Consider the following 17,510-nt stretch of genomic DNA (forward strand, 5'->3'; position numbering starts at 1 on the left):
CACCTACCCTGCGTGACAAACTGCGTGTTAAGTCGGCTTCACTGACACGGCCTCGGTCATCAAGAATGGGTATGTTCCCCTGCCTGTCCTGTCATATGTGCAATAGTGTTATTAGGAATAATAAATTCCAACATCCTACTTTGGGCACTGAGTATCATGTTAGGGGTCATTACACTTGTGATTCTAATTTTGTTGTGTATTTGATCAAATGCCCCTGTAGTTTCATTTACATTGGCATGACTACTCAGTGCCTCAAGGTTAGGATTTCCGCACATAAATCAGCCATCAGAAATGGCACAAAGGGGCAGGCAGTGTCTGATCAGTTTATCAATTCTGGGCATAATGTTTCTCAGCTGAGAGTTATGGCCATTGATGGGGTGCCACCACAATGGCGGGGAGGGGATAGACAGAAAGAATTGCTACGGAGGGAGGCAGGGTGGATCAGGAGATTGGATGCCATGGGGAGGGCAGGACTCAATAGAGAGTTGGATTTGAGTTTTTGTGTTTAATTTGTAATGTTCCTGTCTCTGAACTCTGATTGTACTGTATTTATTTTTCTTTAGTTTATAATATATATGTTTTTATTTTCAGACCCTTGTGACAGCGCATTTTGGTGAGACCGGTGGAGTTCCCCTTTTACTTTGCTGTGGTGTGGTGAGTGCAGCGGCATACGCTATGTGAAGTGTCTGTTTATTGTAGGCAGACTCTTTGGCCGCCTTGACACCTCCCACCGCTGTGTTGCGGAGGCTGTAGTTGCTATGGCAATAGGCGCGCATGTGATTGGCTGACACTGAACAGCTGACCAAGTCACATGACTTGTCATGTGACCGTGACGTCATACCGCTTGCTTCCGTGGATGGAGGCGGCGTTTTTTGCTATGATGCGCAGTTTTGCCAGATGCCATGCAGCGGGGAACTCGCCGCTTTGCTCTGATAGGTGAGTGACCTTTTGAAATGGCAGTATGCTGTTGGTTTGCAAGCTCAGGTCAGTCTCCCATCAGGTCCTCCAGTTGTGCGCTCACATGATTGGTCACTGGGCCCTGAGGGGCGGTTTTAATGCTATATATGAGTGCATGTTTGGCATTATGTGCTGTATGATCCTTGCAACTTGACAAAGGCCTAAGGAAGGGCCGAAACAGCGGTCTGTTGTTGCTTTCATGATTAATAAACTTTAAGAGCTATAGATACACAGTGTGGTGCCGGTCCTTTTGGTGAAGGACATTCAAGGTGAAAATAAACTTATGAAATAATCGTATCTCTGCTCCTCCTGAAAATGACTTTTTAGATATCCCACAGTTTTATTTTATCTAGTTTAAGTTTTTACTGTTTGATCATCTCTGCTCAATGACACATTCATTGAAGTATGCCAGCGCTCAAATCTATGAAATATTGACCCTTTTTATCTTTTTTCCTGCTCCCAGAAGCCATTTACTGACAGGAAAGTGTTTTATGGCTTTTATTATCAGTGAGGGTTATACTATCTCCAGACCCAGTTGGACAGAAACTGTCACTTGCATACCTGATTTTTAACTTTTGCAGGCATAGAAAGAATAAAAAAGGAACAAAGCATAGTCATTTGTGTGCTTGGCACTGTACACAAACGTCCATCATCAGGTCACCTCGGTTTTCTTTTTACCCCCCCCCCCCAACTACATCTACCCCATGGTTAACCTTAGCTATCCATGCACACCTAACCTCAAAATTGACCCCTGCCGTATTCTATTAGGGGACTGCCAAAGGCACCATTAAAAATTGCGTCTATACTGTAAATTTTGGGCACCCGCAGTGTCCAATAGAGATAAATAGATACTGTAGATAGATGGATAGATATATTCCACGAAAACCGGTTCTTCTAAGCCTCACAACAATTTGCATTTTAAGGGAATCAGGAAATGCCTATTTTTGCTTACCGTAATTATAAAGCATTTATTTTTATTCCAGCATTTTACATCTGGCTGTCTAACCAGCTAAATGACTATCATTCACTGTATTTGTGTTATCTAAATGCCCCTGAATTGGAACTTACAAAAATTCAAGCCAAGAAGTGTCTGAGCATTGCTTATCCCCATGCAAATCCAAAACTGGTGCTTCAAATACAGCACATGTGATACATGAGAGAGTTGCAAAGCTTCAGATCTGAAAAAGAAGCTGCAGAATCCATAATATAGCTAACTTTGGGACCTGTCATGTTTGACCCCTTTCCGCCTTAGTTGCCTGATGCCCACACTCATAATAAAGACCTATTTTAGCAGGGTGCCCACTGGCTGCAAGAACACCAGGTAAAATAGCAAAACTGTGGCAGAGATCAGGGCTGTGGAGTTGGAACAAAAATCATCCGACTCCTCAATTTATAAAACCACTGGACTAACGACTCCAAGTACCCAAAATTGCTCCGACTCCACAGCCTTTGCAGGGCTATGGAGTGGGTACCAAAATCACACGACACCTTATTTTATTAAGCCTCCGACTCCAGGCACCCAAAAATTGCTCCAACTCCACAGCCCTGGTAGAAATAAAAGCATCTAATCCAGTAATGTATACTGTGAACCAGAGCAACAACCAAAAAACCAAAACATTAAGTCTACATTATCTGCAACCCTGCACGAGTCTTGCTGACAATTTCTTATTAAAATACTCCAGCTAGGAGCTCGATTAGATCTCCTTAGCCTTGAACCTGCTTGCTCTGAGGTGATGCTCATGTCTCTATGTGGGTGCAGAGGTCCTATGAGGAGATCAGCATGGGGTGCAGCTGCTGGCCACATGTCTGTTATCAAAGTGTAGGTAATAACTGAGTCCATCAAGGCTCACAATCTGCTTATTTCAGTAAAATGCTACAGAAAATAGGCATTAGAATTGTTATCTAACAAACTCAATGTTACTTTGTTACCATAGTTTTTATGCTTACCTTTTGCCAGAGGTTTGTCTCCACATTGGATATTCATGAGTTTATTTGTAAAGTGCAGGCAGGTGATCTTAGCATCCGCTGTTATATCTGCTGGGTATAGGTACTATATTATAGAGGGCATTTAAAAACATAGGCAGTAAGCTTTGCAACTTCATCAATCTTCCGTTTGGTTATGAACGCATCTTCAGAAGACATACGTGTTGATTCAGGACAGTCCTGAAGCATGATGAGCAAAGCTTGATTTCACCTCCCTCTCTTCATGTCACCTGAGGAACAAGGAACAACATACTATGTATGAACAGCTATACAAAACACAGTGTTATGTTCTATCAAGACAGAGTGTATGTCAATCACTCAGCTTCAGCAGGTGTGGAAAATATATGAGTGTGGGGGACTTTTATTAGAGTGTCAGACAAAATATTGGTAGGTTTTTAGAAATCTGTGCAGACATCTTAAGAAAACACGAAATAGTGCAGCTTCCTTCTTAATCTGTTCTAAAATAGGAGTTAGCAATTTCCCTCACACACTGCGCTGCCTGATAAACCTTCCTGTTACTGAGGTAACCAATACATCTGTTGTATTACAGAAAAGAGAAGTAATAATAGCATAAATGTAATATTTACGATAGATTTAGGTTAATTTACAAGATGCAATCTAAATAAGTATAAATGCATTATCCCTTATATTCCTCATCTCTCACACACATTTTAAGCTGGCCACTAACGGTTCAATTTCTAATGAAAAAACCGTTCGAGCGATCAGAAATTCTGATCGGACGAAAAATCGTTCACTACACCATCAACTAACCAATCATTGCTTCCTATCTATCATGACCACCAAGAAAATCCAAATTTTCGTTCGATAAAAATTCATTCGGGCGACATTTTTTTCACTCGTTCATAATCGATTGTGTCCACCAATGGAGATTATTTACAACCGATCAGAATTTCTGATCGCTCGAACGATTTTTCGCTACAAATTGGACAGTTAGTGGCCAGTTTAAGACATTTAACAAAAGTGTCTGAGACAAAATCTAAGAAGGGGGCTCGGTGGAATACAGAAAGATAGGAGAGAGGATCAGTGCTCAGCACTGGAAAGGTTAAGCACAGAACAGCTTCACAAGATTCAGCAGGGGGAGGAGCACTTCACAAATCATGCCTATCCTGTAATAGCGCTATTAAGCACTTCTTAATCTGCGGCAGTTTAGGGTCGGGGGAGAGTCACGCTAAACTGCCGCTATTAAAGTGAACCTCCAGACTAAAAAGCGACTCAGCAGCACTGAAAAGGCTTTGTGTTTCTTTAACAGTTTCACAGCATCAGAATTTTGTTTCTCTTATACAAGCCTCATTTTTAGCTGCACAGAAGAAAACTGCCCGGGCTTTTTTCCCCCGATGCTGTGCAAAGCATGATGGGATTTCTGATTTTGTTGTTCTCGTTCTGCTGTTTTGGTGCAATTTTTTTTTTTACATTTTGAATTTGACATTTGAAGCCTAGCGCGTGCAGCTGGGAGGGGTAATCAGGACACAGGATAGTTGGAACTGTGTCTCCTGCTCCTTGTCACCTCCTTTCAACCAACAAGATGGCTGCCCCCATGACAAAGATGGCAGCCCCCATGAATCACAAACATTTGCCTGTTCTTTTAAAACAGGGTGGGTACGAGATTATATTACCGTATTTTTCGGACCATAAGACGCTCCGGACCATAAGACGCACCTAGGTTTAGAGGACAAAAATCAAGGAAAAAAATATATACTGTACCTGGGTGTGTCCATGGTCCAGGGGCATCTTGTGGACCTTTTCCACCACCTAAGCTTTCTTTATCTAAGCCACGATAACCCCTGCAGCTACATTAACTACACTATTATAACCTATGCTGACAACACTAGTTACCCTACACCTGCTGCTACACCTGCTGCACACCCACCAGCTACACTAACCTATGCTATCTCTAAGGTAGTAAGTAAAATCAGTGCATAAGTCCAACACTGCGCTTCTAAACAAAACAAGACACATAGCATAGCTGAAAAGCAGGCCAAGGAAAGCATTGCACAATCCTCTACTGCAGCCATTACCTGTCCAGGCAGGGGTCTTGTCCATATGGCATGATCCGAAGTACTCTGCTGCCTCTGGACTTCAAGAACGGCTATTTCCCGACCTGGGAATCCCAGAGACCAGCGCATAACCCCCTCTCCTGGAGCAGTGCAAGATGCTGATGTCCGCAGGCTCCCGGAAATATCGCTGCAGCCGCAAGAGATTAAGTGCTGCTTGTTCCCCCGCACACTCCACGTGTCGCTCCCAGTCCTCTCCTGCCCGGTGATTTCCTCCATTGGCCCCCGGCAAACATCGCTCCCGCTGCAAGAGATCGAGTGCTGCCTCTCCACTGCACACTCCGGGCGCTGCTACAAGCCATCTCCTGCTCTCTCATAGCCGCAAATTCCCCCGGGCTGCAACACGAATCCTCCGCCGACTTCCTTCTTCCTGGTCACTGCGCCCCCTCACTGTGTGACCTGACGGCGTGCGTGCGTGCGTCGTCAGGTCACACAGTGAGGGGGCGCAGTGACCAGGAAGAAGGAAGTCGGCGGAGGATTAGTGTTGCAGCCCGGGGGAATTTGCGGCTATGAGAGAGCAGGAGATGGCTTGTAGCAGCGCCCGGAGTGTGCAGTGGAGAGGCAGCACTCGATCTCTTGCAGCGGGAGCGATGTTTGCCGGGGGCCAATGGAGGAAATCACCGGGCAGGAGAGGACTGGGAGCGACACGTGGAGTGTGCGAGGGAACAAGCAGCACTTAATCTCTTGCGGCTGCAGCGATATTTCCGGGAGCCTGCGGACATCAGCATCTTGCACTGCTCCAGGAGAGGGGGTTATCCGCTGGTCTCTGGGATTCCCAGGTCGGGAAATAGCGCGTCTCTACATGTAATGGTACCTTCTGCACTTTATCGGGGGGAGGTAAAGTGGGTCATTGGGGCATACATTCGGACCATAAGACGCACTGACTTTTCCCCCCCACTTTTGGGGGAGAAAAAGTGCGTCTTATGGTCCGAAAAATACGGTACCTATCTATTCTAATTAACATAACTAATGTAACTTGATGACAGTATGTTTGTTTAGGCTGAAGTTCCCCTTTAAGTAGAATTTTCTCATCATGCATAACAGTTCCCCTGCTGGTTAGAACTGATTAAGAAGAAAACACTGTCAGTAATGCTTTGATAAATTTGGCCCAATGGCTCCTGATCTATTCAGCTTATTAGAGTACAGATTTCAGAGTATAAATCTAAAGCAATTTCAGCTGTTAGTTTTGGAAAACTGAAAACAAAAAGGTTTAAAGAAGCAAAAACATTATGGACATGAATAATGGTAATATCTGACCTCCATTAGCCTCCCTGGTGAAAGAAAAAAAAAAAAAAAAGCTGAAACTGTATGGGCGAGTAAGTCTCACCCAGCATTTGTACAGCAAGGTACAATTTTTCACATGCGTTTTTGCATTTAAAGGGAACCTGAGAGGGTGGAGGTGGGGGGGGGGGGGGGGGGTATGGAGGCTGCCATATTTATTTCCTTTCAAGCAATACCAGTTGCTTGGCAGCCCTCAACCTGTGTCTTGAATAATTTTAGCCACAGACCCTGAACAAGCATGCAGCAGATCAGGTACTCTGACTCAGGTTTTACTGGAGTAGCCATATGCGTGTTCCTGGGTTTTGACTCAGACACTACTTATGCCAGAAGATTAACTGGGCTGCCAGGCAACTGGTATTGTTTACAATAAATATGGCAGCCTCCATCTCTCTCTCACCTCGGGTTCCCTTTAAATTCACATTTATGTGCGATTTTTTGCATGCTCTGGAGAGTCTGAATGCGAAAATGTGCCCACGAATGCAAATTTTATTGTGAAGAAATGGGAGATTGTGGCCTGGTAGAAAGGGAACACTAAATTAAATGCATCTTTTTTACATTTTGTATTTGAAACTTTTGTTATACTCAAAATGTATAGAGATCCATTGCTTGACACATTTTGGTAAGTAACAGGTAAAACTTCATGAAAATTAAACCTCTTTTTGCAGGGACATCCAGCAGAAATTTAACACCAGGAAGGTGTTAGTCCCTTAGCAGGGACTAAGTAATAGAGTAGGGAATAAGTTACAGAAATCCCATTTGGGGGTTCATGTGCTTTCTGACCACAACACATGATTATTAAAAATCAAAATTACAATATATTTCTCATGTCGTTGTCCCCCCCTTTACGGATTTTGGTGTCCTCAAGAGATATAATAGCTCTTAGCTGTCTACTGTTCAACATAGATAGAAAACGGATTTTCGAAGTAATGCCCATGTTTTCCTATGACACAGTTCACACTATAAGAGTACTAGCACGTACTAACGCACACTAATGCATACCAACGTGTTAAGTGTAAAAGGGCCCTTACTGTTTGTGTCCGTGTGTGTGTCCGTGTGTGTCCGTAAGCAGACCGCCAGAGAATCTCACGATACGGGTCCTCCTTTCCGATACACACACTGTTTAACAGTTGTCACCCCAAGGAGCTACAGAACAGCACCTGCATCCCATGCTCACTGCTTTGATCCCTCCTCCTGCCTATACAGGAGTAATTTTACATAGACTGTTGAAGAAATTCACTTATCTTGATAGGTTGGCAAAGGTGTCCAAAAAGGACATGGATAGCAGCTACAAAAATAAAAATTAATCGGTTTATCAGGCATTATGAAAGAATATTTTCCTTGAAAAGACAAGATGCCATATTTCTTATTTCTAAGACCACACACAATGCTGCTACCATGTGGACATAAGAAGTATATCAATAAACTGTATGAGCCAAGCATGCTAAACAAATATCATGGGCAGCGATGCTATAAAAATCTTCAAGTTTAGCATTTCTCAAACATTGCTCTCTTGTGTATCAGGAGAACCTGTGCAACATCCAAATACCAGCAGTCCTGCTAAAATTACTAAGTGTGCCACACATACAAACATGGCAAGCCTTTACTCAAAGTCTTGTCTTTACCAAAGAGGGTTCCCCTGAAGTAATGCAAGCTTAGGCAACACTTCTACCACATTCAAAGTTCTTTCACCGTGAAACGCTCCTCAATTGTAGCAGTGCAAGCACCCCAATTTCAACCAGTTTTCTTTTTACTATTATATTTTTTGATAGTACGGGAAAGGTTAGAACTTCTGTCTGGGTTTTGTTGTTAGTGTCCCTTTTGAATAAATGTACTGTTAATTCATTCTCTGGTTACAATGCAAAGTACATGCCTTTGTTGTGATTTCTGAGAGGCACCAACCTCATGTCCATTCACACTATGTTAGATTTCCATGGAAAACACAAGAACAGACACAACGAAGGATGCCAACTTGGAATGGTTAGGAGCACTGTAAAACTGCTCTACTGCAAATGAGTTTATTATATTACAGAACATAAAACTACACCACTGAACAAGGCATGCGTGCCAGTTAAGGGAGATTATGAGCCGGACAGCATTATCCAGCAGACATTGGGCAATAACAGATGTGTTATTGGAGCCATTAAAGGAGGAAGAAACTTTTATAGCTGGTTAAACATTAAAGTGTTTAGTCCGACATTCACCTGCATAAATAATATCATATTAAAATTGCTATGCTTAAAAAGGGACAATCATGCTTAACAAGATTTCAGACAGCTCAGAGAGTGGTGAGAATGGTGGTAAGGAGCCACAGGGAATGTGGACAAATACTGATGCAGTAAAAAGAGCGCCCCCAATGCCACCCTTCTCCAAGGACACCTGTCATTAACCTCCCCCCTCCATACACACAACACTGAGTAGAGAGCTGCAACCAATCAGGTCCAGTGTTTGGCTATATGAAAGCGTAACACCGAGCCCCGATCACCCACCCACTACAATCGCGATTGCCGAACCCCAGGCACCGATTATACCACCCCCACCTGGATTTCAGCTATATAATAGTCAACGCACTTTGGCTGCTGGCTCCAAACCGCGGTACACCTTTGTGGCTAACTCCGCTACATAAAAGCCGAACCCAGGGTACCTAGCTCAAATGCTGCCACTACCCAACGATGGTCAGAGTCCCGATAGTATTTACAAAAAGGGAGTGCTGGACATAAACCAATGTCAACTTATATTGCTGGTATCAATTTTATTCTCAAAGCACCAATATACTGTAATACAATAATGGTAAACAACCCACTCACTCACACCATCCACACATGTATAGGAACCACCTGATGCCAAATAAAAATAATGCATAAAAACACAAAAAAAAAATAAAAAATCAAAAATACATATCTCATCAATAACTGTAAAAAACAGGAGAGTGTAGAAAAATGGTCACTCTAAAAAGCTCCCCTTGTAAAAATCATGCAACTGATCCACATGGAAGCTATAAATCACTCCAGTATCCACAATGTATGTCAGTGTGCATCTTCTTCCATACAGGTGCGCCGGCTCCACTACCGCTGAGAGCGCTGCTCAATATCACACTCTGCACATAAATTACCTCAGAGGACACAGTCCCAAAGTGTCAATGTCCGCGTTGTCCCTCCACTCTCCACACAGACAGCGCATCCGCGCTCGTTACCTTGGCTGAAAGTTCCACAGCCCGACAGTGCCCGGATTTCCTAATGACGTCACTTCCTCCCACTATCCTCCTGCGCTCCAATGAATAGAGCGGTGGTGCTTCCCTGCGTTCCACCGCAGGATAGATAGTGTTGATGCGGGGGATAAGCTTGCAAATAGTTTCCAACTATAGGAGCAGTCACTGTGCTATACTAGGATCTTCTGGGGCGCCCCTCCTAGCTTAAATCGACATGTTTCGACGATTCTACGGTCGTCTTCATCAGGATCAGTGAATTGGTCCACGTTGGTAGCCATATTTATATATCCTCATATCCCCCTCCTCCAGATTCTTAAAGTGGCCAAGCACTAAAAATCTTATTACAATGATTAGTAAGCGATGGTTTAATGCTTACATCACTCTAAAACGGATATATCATTTGCTTTAATTCATACTCTGGACGGTGAAGGAAAGAGGTAGTGCATCTATAAAAGGATTCCATTAAGGAGTTTAAATAAAAATATCATTATCATATCAAAAACGTAATCTGCGTAGACCCTCTTTACATCTCATATCTGGGTCCATTTCACCTAAGGTACCCTGGCATCAGGCATCTCCCCATATGCATCAGGTGGGCCCCATCTCCATAACATAAAATAAAACTAAACTAAAAAACTCTACTCCCACAATACAATGGCACTTATTTCATGAACCCAAAGATCTCCATTCCTTCATTTAGACCTTTCGGAGAAATGGTGTTCAGATCAAATATCCAGCGGCTTTCAGCCCTGGACATTTTGGCAATGAAATCCTCTCCTGGTTGGTCCCTATTTATTATTTCTATTCCAAAAAACACTATATTGTAAACCTCACAGTTATGAAATCTTTTAAAGTGTTTTGAGAGGGGATGCTCCTCCCACCCCTTTCTAATGTTGTTCACCAATCCTCTTATGTAACTCCCTTTTGGTGCGGCCAATATATTTTTTGCCACAAGGGCAAATTAAACAATATATAACTCCTTTCGTGTCACACGTAATCAGTTGGTGAATCCCATGGACCCCATGTGGTCCTTCCACCGTTCTAGCTTTCCCATACCCTCTAGTGTTCCTACAGCTGTTACACCTCCCACATCTAACAAACCCCCCCTCTTTTTCCAACCTACAGTCGCCACAGTAGTCACCAGCTGCCATAGCCACCCTTAAACACACATTCCCTGGTTTCCTAAATAAAAAAGTTGGTTTATTGGGTAAAATCTCATTGAGGATCTTATCCTCCCTCAGAACAGACCAATGCTTGTATATGATGTGTTTTACTGCATCTGCCTGTGCACAATATTTTAAATTAACTTTTAAAGAATGATCCAACTGATCATCACGTACCCTTTTACACAGGAGATTTTTTCGCTCAAGTCTATCCACCTCCTCTCTTGCTCTATCTATAATGTCAACCTGATATCCTTTCTCAAGGAATTTTTTACTCAATGCTTCTCTCTCCATTTTATACATACTATCCTCCGTACAATTTCTCTTTAGTCTGTCCCTTAGGTACATTATTTAACCAGGAGGGTAGATGACAGCTGGTAGTCAATATCCATTGACGTCCGTAGGTTTACTGTATGTACATGTCTTAAGTTTATTCCCCTCTACATAAATAGTGAGGTCCAGGAAATTCACCCTCTGACAACTCGTCTCTGAAGTAAACCTTAGGCCCCTATCATTCACATTAATCTTCTCTAAGAACCCATGAAGTGCTACTTCAGAACCCCTCCAGACCAATAGGACGTCATCAAACCTCCTCCAGAGGACCAGGTCCGCCCCAGGGCCCTCACGCCCGTACACATGGGACTCCTCCCAATGCCGTCCCCATTGCCGTCCCACTCGTCTGGAGGAAGTACTCCCCATCGTACATAAAGAAATTGTGGGTCAATATATATTTTATAGCCTCCAAGATGAACTCCTTTTGCTCATCCCTCAAGTTCAGGTCAAAATCAAGATCATGCTTCACAGCCTGCATACCTTTGTCATGTTGGATAATGGTGTATAGGGAGGTCACATCTAAGGTCCCCAAAATCCAGCCTTCCTCCCATACCACCCCATTTAAGAGTTTAAGCACATGTCTGGAGTCCTCCAGGTAGGCCGGCGTCCCCTTAACATACCCCTGCAAAAAGGTTTTTTTTTGGGGGGTGGTTGTTTACCATTATTGTATTACAGTATATTGGTGCTTTGAGAATAAAATTGATACCAGCAATATAAGTTGACATTGGTTTATGTCCAGCTCTCCTTTTTGTAAATACTATCTGGATTCTCTTTTTGAGGTGTAGGGTTGGGTACCCCCACCTAAGTACTAAGGAAGCAGCAGGAAGAGATCCTCTGAGTGTTTTAGTGGGTAACATTTTTGGGTGGTTTACCAAAACCCTGCCATATTTGTTATTTCATATAGTTATTACTGCAGCGCCACCTTTAGTATTACACAGATGGTAAGAGTCCCGCCACTGCCTTCGCCTATAGAAGGAGTTTGACTATATAATAGCCAAACCTTGCAGCACCTTGGCCACTAATTCCACCAATTCGCAACCCTGATGCACAAATTACTCAGACGCCACCATAACTGCAAATTACACTATAGTCTATGTCGGCATCGTGCTCCCAATTTATCTGATTCAACTTATGCACCAGGGGAAAGTTATGTCAGCACAGGGAAAGTCACTAAGGCTCAAACCCACTATCAGCCTTTTCTAAGCACTAATTATTTATTTAAGTATATAGCGCCGACATATTACACAGCGCTGTACAGAGTATATTGTCTTGTCACTAACTGTCCCTCAGAGGGGCTCACAATCAGTCCCTACCATAGTCATTTGCATGTATCGTGTAGTGCATGTATTGTCTAGGGCCAATTTTTTGGGGGGGAGGAAGCCAATTAACTTATCTGTATGTTTTTGGGATGTGGGAGGAAACAGGAGTGCCCGGAGGAAACCCACACAGACACGGGGAGAACATATTGACCTGGCTGGGATTCGAATCGGGGACCCAGCGCTTGCAAGGCGAGAGCACTAACCACTATGCCACCGTGCTGCCACTAATAATTTAAAATACAATATAGAGAACACAGAGGCACCAATAGGGTAAAATTACAACAATAAAAATGTTAAAGGGGAGGCAGAGATGGGATTACCTCCTATAAGCAGACACTGGAAACTGTCTATTCAAACAAAAAGATTTTATTGGTACACTCCAAAGAGGCTGCAACGCATTTCACAAGCATAAACCTGCTTCCTCAGGCAATAAAATATCAGAGTACACAACTGAAGACAGAGGTAGAAATTGGTGTATATCAGAACCAAGTACAACACACTGTGTATTAATACATATTACCAGGTAATGTTATATATGGGTAACAAAAGTTATGTATAGGAGTAGATGGGAAATCAGAGTACAGGGATTAGGGGGTATGCAGTGGGTAGGTGGCATAATACGTGTTGTGTCAGAATGCTAAATACATGCTACCAATAAAATATTTTTTGCTTGAATAGACAGTTTCCAGTGTCTGCTTATAGGAGGTAAGCCCACCACTGCCTCCCAAGTACTGTGACTCTGACCCCAGGTGATTGCCATGGACCATTCCTATAAAAGTGGGAAAGGACCTTTACATTTTTATCTAAAAACTCTAAAAAAATGTTACATTTACTGGATCAAAATAAACCCCCTTTCAATGTTGAGAACTGGGTGTAATATTAGAGCACCCTTATTTTAATTATGTTCAACATCCACCATGTATTTGTTGAACCCACGAAGCAGGTATAAACAGTGCATTTTCCTTTTAGAATTCCATTTCCTCTTAAACAATATGACTTTATTTTTACCCCTCTACATTCCAATTAATAAATGTCATAAGAAACAATGGCAAGAACTTCCTACACAAATGCAGAACTGAGAATGATGTACAAAGCACAAAGACATGGTTTTCTTATAGCAGCATTCTCATCCTTAATGGGAATAGTTCATTAAGCCAAAATAAAACAGATTTATGGATCTTCCCTAAAAATTAGCCCTAAAGGGGCCCATACACTGAGCCGATTAGCAGCCGATCGATCGCAAATTGATTTAACGATCAATTTGCGGCCGATTTCAATCGATCTGACATGCTGGAAAATCCAGGTCAATCTGTTGAGATTGCTTATTATTTTGCATTGGAACTAATGGAAATCTGATGGCAAAAAATGCCATCAGATCGATTTTCAAAAGATTTCATACTGAAATCTATTGGAAATCTGTGCCTAGTAAAAAATGTTTTTAAACACGTCAGATAGATCAGATATCTGATGATCTATCTGCTGCTAATCTAACGAGTGTATGGCCACATTTAGGCTTGTACACACGTACCAATAATCTATCTATCTTCCAAACTCGTCTGTTGGAAGATAAATTGGGCATGTGTGCGGCTGGCAAACAACCAGATGACCAACTGATAACAGGCTGTTTGTCAGATCCAACCGGTGGATCAATCTGACCAACTATCATGCCAGTTGGAACATGTGCACAAGTCTTGAACAACTCGATTTTTGAATGCAGACATGTGCAGTTTATCATTTAGCTTGCATGCATAGTATTTAAGCGAGTTGGTTGTTTAGTTGGTTGGTGTGTATGTATGTACTTGTCAGGTAAACAACTTGTGTGGTTGGTTATGCATTAAGTTGGATGTGGGTATGAGCCTCTAGACTACAATAGACTATAGTAGGGATTATATTGTGACAGGTTAGTTAGTAACGGGACTATAAAACTGTAAAGCGCTGCAGAAGAGGCCAGAGTTTTAATAATAATAATAATAATAATAGTAAATGTAGAATACTGAGGTGGAACAGATCACTGCAAAGTGTGTGTGAGTGTGTGTGCGCGAGTGTGTGTGCGCGAGTGTGTGTGCGAGCGTGTGTGTGTGCGTGTGTGTGCGAGTGTGCGCGAGTGTGTGTGTGTGCGTGTGTGTGCGAGTGTGCGCGAGTGTGTGTGAATGCAAGCATGCGCCTGTCTGTCTTGTTACGTATATTGCTTCTACTTTTTTGTTATGGTTAGACCAAACGAGTTTGTCTGATACTCCTCAGGTCATGAGACTGTATGACCAAATCTGTATAAAAGTCTCAGCACTAACCAACTTATTTTAGAAGCAGCGCACACATATTGGCTGCAATTAGAGATATTTTAGTTAGAACAAGACCTTAAGGTTCAAATGAACAACCTCCATATTATAATATTGTTGATAGGACCCATTCTACTGAAGTTATTAAAGCGGATCCGAGATGAAAAACTAACTATAACAAGTAACTTGTCTATATATCTCATCTAAAGTTTAGATGGTTTACACAGCAAAGCTAACAGTTTTAATAGAATATGATTATTTATTCCGGTGATACAATGACAGCCGCCATGTTGTTTGTAAACATTACCTAGAGGCAGGCTTATCTGTATCTTGAGTCATCAGCCTAATCCCCTCTCCTCCTCCCCTCTGCCTCTGAAATCAATGGCTAGCAACACCTCCCCCTCCTCCTGCCCAGACTGTGCTCCCATGAGCCCTTGCTACTGCCAAGGCTCTCTGAACCTGTGGGCATGGCTTATTTAGTTTATAGAGAATTAGAGTATTAAAACAAAAACAAAAAAGTATTTGGTTTGAGGAATGCCCTATAAACAATAGGAAAGGAACACAATTATGCAATGTGTAAAAGTTCACCTCGGATCCACTTTAAATGCATTTTCTATTTGTGACTAGCCTCTAGATCAGTGGTGCCCACACTTTTTCAGCTTGGGAGCTACTTTAAAAATTATGATTTGAAAACGATGTACCAGGTAGAATCTACCTACAGATGCAAGCCAGAACTTGCACAGCGGCAGTCCATTAAAGACTATTACAAGCTGTTCGTCAGATGCAGACCATAGAGAGTCCTCCTCCATAAGCCAAATAGAACAGTGCTTGACTAAATAGAGTCACAATAGTACGATTACAATATCATGCTCAGTGTCTGGCAAAACTGTAATCAGTAGTAGCACATAATGCTTCTAAATGTATGACTTCCCACCTTGCAGCATCCTAATCCTCTACAGTGCTGTGCAAAGCTACAGGAAAGCATATTGCACTAAGCTATTCCAAGACAGAGTAGGACTTGTATATTACCAAGATGGGTAGTGTGGGATCTACCCAGAAGTCCTTTGAGATCTACCAGTAGATCACAATCTACCTAATGAGCACCCCCGCTCTAGATATAAACAACATAAGTTCACGTTATAAACAACATAAGTTCACATTACACATACAACTTTGCCAAACATTTTACAGCCTGGTAGTTGGCTCAACCTACTGAGCCTACTGGTGTCTGTATGACAGGTTAAGCAAAAGTATTCCTGAAGCATGTCGGGAATGGGTATTTAAGCTTACACCAGAATGTCATGTGCTGATGACAGCTGTACAATTTAGGCTTTTAGAGTGCCGAGTGTATTGTCAGTGAAAGTGAAAAGTTAAAACTTACAAAGCAGTTGTGACAACAACACTTCCTTGAAACGTGCACAACAGACCAACTGTAACAGTGTGATGAAAAGGAACCAGAAGTGAGGGGGATATGGAGGCTGACATTTAATTTTAAATAATATCAGTAGCCTGGCTGCCCTGCTGATCCTCTACTTCTAATACATTTTAGCCACAGAGCAAGCATGTAGATCAGATGTTTCTGACAAAAATCTGCCAAGATTAGCGGTTTGTTTCAGGTGTGCGATTCAGATGCTCCTGTAGCCAAGGAGATCAGCAGGAAATCCAGCCAAGACCCCAGTATTGTTTAGAAGTTAATACGGCAGCCCCGATATACCTCATTTTAGGTTCCCTTTAAAAGATGTTTTGGGTGATCACTGAGCTACTAAGATTTATTTTAGATTTATGGTATGTAGTGCTGGTATTTTCCACATTGCTTTACAAAGTTCATATTCTTGTCACTCACAGAAGTGCTAATCTTTGTATCAGACCTGTATATGCTCCTTCTATAGCCTGATGAAGCAGGATATACCTGCAAAACGCGTTGCATCCATTTGAAGTATGTAAATAATTTTGTTGACTATTAATCAACAGCATCTTGTGTCTACTTCAAAGGGGTAAGTCCACCTCTACCTCCTCCTTTTTAACAATTTTAGTTATTTTTATCCTTCGGGCGCCTCGGTTTACCTGCATTGTCATTTAAAGTATTCACAGTGTATCGCTTGTTCCACATTTTATGTTACAGCCTTATTCCAAAATGGATTAAATTCATTTTTTTTCTCAGAATTCTGAGCACAACATCCCAAGACAAGGTGAAAAAAGTTAACTTGAGGTTTTGGCAAATTTTAAAACAAAATTAAAAAAACAAACAAACTGAGAAATCGCATGCTCAACACAGGTAGTCCCCAGTTAACGAACGAGATAGGGACTGTAGGTTTGTTCTTAACCTGAACCTCCCCTGTGCCTCCAGTGTCCCCCTCTGTGTCAACTCCGCCCTCAGTACCTGCTTATACAAGTTTAAAAGCCATTTTATTTTTCTTTTATATTTGAAAAACATTTTTTTTACTTGTTCCCATGGAAACACAGAATCCATGCCGTTCGTACCGGTGGGACGTTTGTTAGTCGGGCGTTCGCAAGTCGGGGACTACCTGTACTTTGTTGATGCACCTTTGGCAGCAATTAAAGCCTCACATCTTTTTGAATATGATGCCACAAGCTTGGCACACCTATCCTTGGCTAGTTTCGCCCATTTCTCTTTGCTGCCCCTCTCAAGCTCCATCAAGTTGAATGGGAAGCGTCAGTGTGCAGCCATTTTATTTAAAAATAAATCTCCAGATGCACTGTATGCCCATCATAGTCTAACTAATTTTTAGGGAAGCCATTTAACTTATCTGTATGTTTTTAGGGTGTGGGAGGAAACCAGAGTGCCCAGAGGACACCCACCCAAGCGTGAGGAAAACACAAACTCCATGCAAATAGTATTCTGGAACTGAAGACCTAGTGCTGCAAGGCAAGAATGCTGGTCCACCACAGTACATCCAATA

The 17,510-nt window shown here is 42.3% G+C and overlaps 1 protein-coding gene across 4 annotated transcripts in view; it reads right to left on the reverse strand.

The window, feature by feature from the left end:
• TRAK2 (trafficking kinesin protein 2) overlaps positions 1 to 17,510 on the reverse strand; it is a 94,511-nt gene that overhangs the window by 62,717 nt on the left and 14,284 nt on the right. For all 4 annotated transcript variants that reach the window (XM_068245156.1, XM_068245152.1, XM_068245155.1 and 1 more), the window contains exon 2: positions 2,905 to 3,170. In XM_068245156.1, coding sequence (XP_068101257.1) covers positions 2,905 to 2,941 — 37 coding nt within the window. In that variant the 5' untranslated portion in view covers positions 2,942 to 3,170. The remainder of the gene's footprint in view (positions 1 to 2,904; positions 3,171 to 17,510) is intronic.

Source organism: Hyperolius riggenbachi, chromosome 7 (assembly GCF_040937935.1).
Source record: "Hyperolius riggenbachi isolate aHypRig1 chromosome 7, aHypRig1.pri, whole genome shotgun sequence".
In the NCBI taxonomy this organism is placed as follows: Eukaryota; Metazoa; Chordata; class Amphibia; order Anura; family Hyperoliidae; genus Hyperolius; species Hyperolius riggenbachi.